Genomic DNA, 8611 nt, shown 5'->3' on the forward strand with positions numbered 1-8611 from the left:
CACGTATTTAGCGCCTTGGGCCGGAAACCGCACGTCCTTACATCGGTAGCGGGAAAAACTTGTGACATGTTTCTCCTAAATGATTGAATTCCGACGCCGGGTTCCGATTGATACATGTTTTCTTGGCGCGCATTGCTCAATGAAAATTATTCTCTCTCTACACTGCGTGACAAGCTTTACATTATTATTTGCAATGCTGCTTTTGATGGAATAATTTTGTTCTAACAGGAGACAATATCAAGAAAGATATTTTTTTACAAAGGTGGTTGAGAACAACTAAATTTATTTACAAGTTTGAGTAGACCATTCATACGAGAACCTTCCTTTTTATAATATTGAAATGAACCGCAAAACAGTTGTAAACGATAGTTTAAAAGATAAAACATCGCATCGAAATGGAATTAAGAAGATTTCATGCTTCATATTATGTGCAATTTTATAGGTGCTTAATTTATTAATATTTTCAGCGTGAACATAGCATAGCGCGCAGTGGATAATTGCACTACGTGTGAGTAAACGTTTTAGATTAGATCAAATTAGCTTGTCCATACCAAATATGAAATTGGGTTGCGTTCATTTACAATTTATGAGGGTGTTCGCGAACTTGCTACATATAAATAGCGTTAGCAAATACGGCAATAGAACTAAATTAATACCGCTTTTTTATCCACATATCCATATCATCAGACTTTTTATCACTATCCAACTTTAAATAACATTATTTGCATTCCATTTCAATCTGGATAAGGATAAATCTTTTTAATAGTTAATTTATTTTAATTGGTCCTAAAAATAAGGTGATGCAATTTTTTAAGTAGGTTCTTGCATACATTCGTTTGATTGTATATTGTATTTCAAATAATAAAGACCTACAAGAATATGTTTATTTTAATTTATCAAGGTATTTGCAAAATCCTTTTTAGGAGAGAGGTTTAAAGCCTTTGTGGGATAAATAAAATAAGGTATTTAATTGGCGCAAATAATTGCATTTTATTTATCAACTATACATTATATTTACATGTAAGTGATACAGCGCGTCAAGATCAAGTCCGTGGCAACAGTCAAGAAGTAGTACGAAATAAATTAACATAGGACGGTTCCATGCGGCGCACTCGCGAGGTCATCGACCCTACTCTATTGGTGACTGGAGGAACTCTAACAAACTAAACAAACGTTAACAAAAAATAAATAAAAATAAGTCATACATAAGACGCGCCTATTCTGCATTACAGAAAATTACACTGATTTCTTATAATACTGTAACAATCCATTCCATGCGAGAAATCAAGCTATTGAAAAAGAACAAAGCTTCCATCGTCGCTTGCTTCCGTTGGCCGCTGGTATCCCTCGGGCGAGGGAGTGCCGCGGGCGGGCCTTACATTGCCTTCTATACCAAATCCGTAGGGAAAAGAGAAGCTTTGGTCAGTCGTTCCTCCAATCAACGATACAGCGAGCTAGCTCGTGTGTGACTAGCGCCAGGGGTGGCCGATGGGCGCCGAGACCGCGACGGGCGCGTGGGCCACTGCGATGGGCGCGTGGGCGACCGCCACGGGCGCGTGCGCCACCGCTACTGCGGGAGCCTGCAAAAAGATTTTTCGTGAATTAACAAAAGGAAATACGCAAATCAACAAATTATTTGCATTTTTTCACTAAATAAAATAGAAGCGATAAGTTATAAGTATCAATGTATTAGGTATGTACGCCACCTATAAAAAACCGGTTATCTATGCTTCTAATACAAATGATCAACGCTTTATTATTATTTAGCACGTACTTTTTACTCTATTTAGCTTTTTAATTTATACTACGTACAGGATGTGCGTTGCCTGTCCTCTCAACGACCGCGTTGAAGCCGTTGACGTGGTCAGCGGTGTAGGTGACCTTCCTCAAGTGGCCGTCGGGTTCCACCAGGCTGTAGGAGCCGTGGACGACGCCGTTCTGCAGCGTCTCCTGGGCGTCCTTGTGGTCGCCGGTGTGGGGGTCGTTCACACCGTACGAGTACGTGTAGGCGGGGTTGGGGTCGACAGGCTCTGCACGAACGACCTGCGGGAGACACAAATTAGTAACAATGTAACTTGTGAGCATCATGGGCATTTAGATAACAGCACCGATTACTTTCTAACAAGAAAGTAGAAGCAAAATTTGGTGACAGTATTGCTTTTCCTCTTTGACAATTGAATTGTTCGTGTACCTATAATACTTTTCTAAAAACGCGTCCTTGTGAAGACAATTAGTCTGAAATCAATTTATTAAAATAAAATGTATACGTGAGCAACAGCAGGAGCTGCTATCGTGTGGGCGATGGGTGCTGCATGGATGGCGGGCGCCGCGTAGCCGATGGTGTCGAGGTAACCAGGAGCCGCCGACGCCACGGCGCACACGCAGCAAACAATGAAGAACTGCAACACAAATAAGTAAAACGAGAACTGATAACTTTAATTTTGTTTTAAACAATTGTTTGATTTTTGAATTCAAATACTGATTTTGAAAATAGCAAAAATTTAAACAAAAATATATGTTTGAATTTCGTATCTATCTTAAATATTATTTATTATATTTTTAATATAAAATAAAAATAGGTACAAATAAATCAGCGTACCTTAGCGTACATGACTATTGCGTGCGGTCGTTGCGTGTACAGGAGCACATGTGTGGCTGTACGCACACGCATTGCTTATAAAGGCACGGTGTAGACACTTGATACAATTTCGAAACCAAGGATACTTGTCCCGCCGAACGCGTGGACCTTAGATACGAGTATAATGTATGGATTTAGGGGTATGTTTAGTAATCGAGATAGTTTTTGCTTGCTATCTGACGCGTGTTTTTACTGAATTCATATGCTAACATTATTGGACTAATATTTCGATTCCAAATCTGATTTAAATTGCTTTTATCTAGATCATGCCAATTTAAATCTCGACGTGAATAAATGGTGTGAGCTATATCTTGGAAAGCGAACACGTCAAGATTATGGACAGAAGGAAACGAATACGCACTAACGAGTTATTATTTCGCTTTTATCATAAATTAACTGAAATGTTTGTACATTGCATCATCATTATAATACATATTATATTTTGAAGTTATGGGACTATTACGACAAAACGTAGTAATTAGTCTTAGTACTTGTCTTTCTATAATTCTATATATGAACACCTTCGTGGAATTGTGTCTCTATATTGTGTGTAGGTTTCGTTTGAATTACATATCTATTATCTATATATGAAATGCATGTATAAAACATGTATAAAATTTTAAATAACACGAGTAAATATCTGCATGAAGTTACCGTTAAAACATGGAATCTATACCGCTGAGCTAGCAGTGCTATATTTTGATATCGATCGCGGTATCATGATTGGCACAGCATCAATATTAAGTTTAAATCTTCACACCGATCAATTTCTTTGAATTATTCAATTCTAACTATACTTACTTAATTCGATATAAATAAGATGAGAAATTAATACCTAAATTATGTAAATGTGGCTGCCGAAAAAGGGCCTTTTTTAATGTATCGCAATTATATGCTATTTGCGTTTAAATGCGTTAGATTGCCATACACAGATTTAGGCATAGCTTAGCACATTTTTAGTAATTATAATATTATTAAGTTATCTTTCTAAGGCTAGTGAAGGAAATTCTTAAATGCAGACTTTAAATTATCAATTCAATTTATACCTATATAGGTAGGTAATGCAAAAGTTTATAAGTAGGTACTACTTTATTTTGATAAAGTTTCAGCAAAATACTTAAACAATGAATTGTCTAACCTGGTTGGATGGTTCTATGTAGATAAAGTTAGTTCTACAGACCACTAAAAATACAGACATATTCGCAGTAAAACATACTTGAAAATTCATGCGAACCCTGTTCTATACCCTTGACTTGCATATTGATACCATAATACCTTCGAATACCTATACCTATGCGTCTAAATTCTAAAGTAATTCTATTATTATAATTATTATGTCTTAGGTAGGTACTAATTTTAACTGTATGAGTAACTAAGTAGGCACACCGTTCGCATTTTTAAGTTTTAGTATCTAAAGTGGGTATTATTTATACTGAGAATCTCATTCAAACCTTTGTCTTAACGATATAGCGAATATCCACTGGATAAGTAACATTAAAAAATAACAGTTTTTTATAAGGATACAATTTGTTATCCTCAATTTCCTTTTTGAACAAGTCAATTCCTATGAATAATGTGGTCAAGTCAAATATGAAGACTGTTTAAATTCAGCAACCGTTCGCAAATCATTATTAGTGCTCTCACATGCTGTCATTGTATGTTAAATAAAAGACAATCAATGTATTCAAGAGTTAAAATAACACCAGCATAAATTGCTCAGACACAACTCAGACATCATGGAAAATCTGGGCAAAATTATGGTAATTAGGTGCCGCTCTGCTATATTGTCTTTGCTTTTCAGAACTAATAAATTCAATTTATAAATGTGACGCCTCAAGATAATTTTTTGCTTTTCTTAATATTTTTGATGTCTTTATATTTTATGAATTAAATTTCATATGTAAAGCATTTGTTTTAGGTTGGAACCTAATAGATTATCAAAATTGTATTTATTAAATATATTACTTTCTTCTCTATCCGAATCATATCCTATTATTACAACAAAACAAGAGAAAATATAAGCCCTGATACACATTAGGGACATTGTAGGTCACATAGCGACTTAAGACTATTTAGGTAGAACGCCGCTGTGCCCATGTTCGATCTAGATTAAAATTCATATCGTTGGGCCGCGCCCGATCGTATGTTAGACATATCGCATATAACTCACTGATAAACGAATTAAGGCTGTGCACTCACTACTCGATTGCCCGACCGCCTATGTAGTCGCGCTGTTTTTTTAGATATTCCTAGAGTCAAGTTATTTTAAACGTTGCTGAGTAGAATCTACAAAATACAATTTAGGAGTATCTATTGAATACTTAAGAAATAATACGAACCTATACTATATATTTTTGTTGCCAAAACTACCTTTAAATACTTTTTTATACTTAATTGAGAAATGCATTACTTTTTATCTGATATTCATATATCATTGGAAGCGTGTTAATTGAAATCGTAAAGTCGATACCACGCCTAACATCCGTGTTGCAACGACAAGTTTTGTGATTGCAATTTGAGTGCGAACTGCCTTTCTTATTAAATAGGACTTTAATTGCATGAACACAAAATATCCACATATCTATTACATACAAAGTGCTATTTTATATTACAAAATGAGTCAAATAAACTTTATAAAATATAGTGTTTCTTCATAAATAAGTATATCTACCAAAGCAATTGCAATCAATGCAGAAAATGATAATGTCCAATAATTGTCTTACATATTTATTAACAACGAAAACTTATAGGCTTTTTTACTTAAGAACTTAAATTAATGCATTCTATTTTTATGAAATGAATTCTTATGCAAAACATTATACTTTAATAAATTGAATTTAATAATAGGTTTCTTCCTCAACCCATTTTGAAATATTACGCCTAATTATAAATCGCCTAAGCTCATCCCCGAGAATCATAAGTACAAAAAAGGGCGTGGCTAGGAAAAAATCATGCCATGAAATAGGTTCAGTACCAAAAATTTCGTGACAGAGCGGAAGATACGTCACAACAATGGCTGCGATCAAATTAACAATAATACTTATATTCAGTACATGATTTTTCATTCCCTTTTCAAGCAAAGAAATTCTTCTCGTTTTGCATATAATAACATCGGATATCTGAGTCCAACAAATAGCAACGAAGTAAGCAGTTTGTGCCCGCCGTTCGACACGCTTTCGATCAATATAAAACCATTGTCGACCCAATGTGTCTTTAACGATGGTAGAAGGTGACTCCCAATCGTGGCGTACAAATAATATACTTGATGGAAAAAAACCACTTTGGGCAAATACAATAAAATATGCATACATTCCTGCAAAGAATTGTATCATGCCTATTTGAAAATATGCCATGAAAATGAGCATGCGATTTACGAGATGGTCTGTTGGTTTCCTAGGAGGCAAAGACATTATATCGTGTTCTGATGTCTCATATGCTAGACTCATTGCAGGTAAAAGATCAGTCCCAACGTTCACGACTAATATTAATATCAAAGTCATCGGTAAGGGCATTCCTACACAAGCATACAAAACAAATGGCAGCATTTCAGGAGTATTCGACGTTAATGTATACGCTATTGTTTTCTTTAAATTGTCAAAAATTCTTCTACCTTCCTGAATACCAAGCACAATGGAAGCGAAGTTGTCGTCTAATAGGATCATATCGGCTGCTTGTTTAGAAACTTCTGTCCCTGTTATACCCATGGCAATACCAATATCGGCCCTTTTTAAAGCGGGCGAATCGTTCACTCCATCACCAGTAACAGCGACTACATGCTCCAGCGCTTGATATGTTTCTACAATAAATAGTTTCTGCTGAGGACTTGTTCTCGCAAAAGTAATTTCTTCATATTTCTTTTGTGCAGCTTTTAAATCATTAACACTCATTTTTCGCAATTCATCGCCCGTAATTACAGCCGCTTTGAACTGATTTTTTATATGCGATGGTACGTCGGACAAATCAATGTGATGTTCAAAAGCATAATCATAGGCCGTAGGTTGTGTGATAGTCCCACATTGTCTAGATATTGCTAAAGCAGTTACTGGGTGGTCTCCCGTTACCATTATCACTCGAATGCCAGCCTGTCGGCACAAGCCAATAGATTTTTCTATATCTCTTCGAGGCGGATCTATCATTGATATAGCCCCAATGAATCTTAAATTTTCAACTGGAAAATTTCGCTGTTGTGTATCGAATTTGTACCCCAACGGATATTCACTTAAAGGTAAATTATAATCACAGTATCCTATGACACGTTCGCCCATATTTGCAAGTTTAATAAAACTAGCTTTTAATTCCTTCTTTGCTTGTGGAGTCAAAGGCTGGTCGTCTTCATCAGTTATAACTTTAGTACAAAACTCTACAACGATTTCAGGAGCTCCTTTCATTATTAAATAATAACTATGAGTAGCTTGCATCCGGTGTATTGTTACTTGGTACTTGTACGCCGAACTAAATGGAATTTCTGCTTCTCTAGGATTATTTTCTCTTATTTGTGTTGCAGATCGATTCAGTTCCATGTATCTTAATATCGCTGATTCAGAAGCATCGCCTATTATTTTTCTTTTTTCAATTGGAAGATTCAAAGTGTCGACTGCAAAAGTAGCCTTAAGGTTTAATGACGCAGCAAGAGTTAAAGTAGCATATGAATGATCCGAAACATGTTCATGATCGTTTTTATCAAATATTGTATAATTACAGAACAAATGTGACACGTTCATCTGATTTTCCGTCAGTGTTCCAGTTTTATCTGAACAAATGCACGATGTTGATCCTAAAGTCTCTACGGCTTGAAGAGTTTTCGCCAAGCAATTTTTCTTCTTTAAATTTTTAGCTGACAGAGTCATACAAACGGTAAGCGTTACAATAAGTCCTTCCGGGACATTGGCTAGGATAATACCTAACATATATTGAAGTGCTGACAACCAGCTCTTTTGAATTAAATACACCATTACAAAGAATAAAAATCCGAAAGTAAATGCTACGCAACATATAAGCTTAATAAAATGTGTTATTTCTTTAGCTATTGGTGTTTCTTCTTTTTCTAAACCAGTAACCAAACCAGCAATTTTTCCAATTTGTGTCATTTCACCAGTTGCAATAACAACCCCTTTTGCAGATCCTTCAGTAATGGGGCATCCAAAGTATGCCATATTCTTAGATTCCAACGGGTTAGCGTTCGTACACTCCGGTCGATGTTTAATAGGTTCAGACTCGCCAGTCAGTGAAGACATATCAGTTTTAAAATTGGTGCACGTAAGTATTCTGACGTCAGCCGGGACCACTTCGCCACCTGTCATTTCAACGATATCACCAATAACGACATCGCAATTTGGAATAATCCTCTTTTGACCTTCTCTGATAACGGCTGCGTTCGGTGGAACCAATTTTTCAAAGCCACTCATTACTGCCATGTTCTTAGCTTCTTGATAAAACCCGAAAAGGCCAGTACCAACTATAGTGGCAGTGATCACACATCCCAAATACAAATAATCTTTACCGGTGTGACCACCTTCACCACCGGAGTCGAGAGAACCTGAAAAGAAATAGCCGATAAAATTTAAAATTGCACCACACCAGAGAACGCATTGGAACCATCCGAAAAGGTTATGTCGAAATATTTTCCAATAACTGTTTCCTTTTAGTTCTTTCAACTGGTTTGGTCCGTAGGTTTCTAGCATTTCTTTAGCGAAGTTCTCGGTGAGGCCATTTGTGACGTTGGTCCGGTAAACAACTTCTAGTTGGGTCGGCGTAAGGAAGTGATCACCGGTATGTGTTTCCTCTTTAAGAAGCGTGAGTTCCGAGACATCAGGTCCCGCGTGCTGGAGGCTCGGTCGCCTGCCTCCTACCAAAGAAGTACTTGATCGACGATGAGATTGATGTGGCATTGTAATAACCTAACACAGCTCTTCAAATAAATATTAAATTTCGTTTTATCTTAAAATTAAAGAATAACAGATATTTGAGTGACTT

At 36.2% G+C, this 8611-nt stretch overlaps 2 protein-coding genes across 2 annotated transcripts; both read right to left on the reverse strand.

Moving 5' to 3' along the window:
• Positions 1-965: 965 nt before the first annotated feature.
• LOC149906351 (larval cuticle protein A2B-like) lies at positions 966-2757 on the reverse strand. Its single transcript, XM_090104389.1, has 4 exons — positions 2600-2757; positions 2268-2399; positions 1813-2043; positions 966-1580 (listed from the first exon to the last, which is right to left on the reverse strand). Exons 1-4 carry the CDS (start codon positions 2669-2671, stop codon positions 1470-1472), a joined length of 546 nt encoding a protein of 181 aa, XP_089960515.1. The 5' UTR covers positions 2672-2757; the 3' UTR covers positions 966-1469.
• Positions 2758-5072: 2315 nt separating this feature from the next.
• Positions 5073-8526, reverse strand: LOC149906352 (sodium/potassium-transporting ATPase subunit alpha-4-like). Its single transcript, XM_090104999.1, has one exon. It carries the CDS (start codon positions 8524-8526, stop codon positions 5476-5478), a length of 3051 nt encoding a protein of 1016 aa, XP_089961125.1. The 3' UTR covers positions 5073-5475.
• Positions 8527-8611: the final 85 nt, after the last annotated feature.

This window comes from Colias eurytheme, chromosome 8 (assembly GCF_061535395.1).
Source record: "Colias eurytheme isolate Ceu_HAF_F1 chromosome 8, ilColEury1 Martin Lab GWU primary, whole genome shotgun sequence".
NCBI lineage: Eukaryota > Metazoa > Arthropoda > Insecta > Lepidoptera > Pieridae > Colias > Colias eurytheme.

What these genes read in the sequence shown, in the direction of transcription:
- LOC149906351 (XM_090104389.1), bottom strand. Translation starts at nt 2,671, where the DNA reads ATGCGTGTGCGTACAGCCACACATGTGCTCCTGTACACGCAACGACCG. An exon ending in CAATAGTCATGTACGCTAAG is followed by an intron (nt 2,400 to 2,599) that starts GTACGCTGATTT and finishes TTTGTGTTGCAG; the next exon opens with TTCTTCATTGTTTGCTGCGT. An exon ending in GGACAGGCAACGCACATCCT is followed by an intron (nt 1,581 to 1,812) that starts GTACGTAGTATA and finishes ATCTTTTTGCAG; the next exon opens with GCTCCCGCAGTAGCGGTGGC.
- LOC149906352 (XM_090104999.1), bottom strand. Translation starts at nt 8,526, where the DNA reads ATGCCACATCAATCTCATCGTCGATCAAGTACTTCTTTGGTAGGAGGC.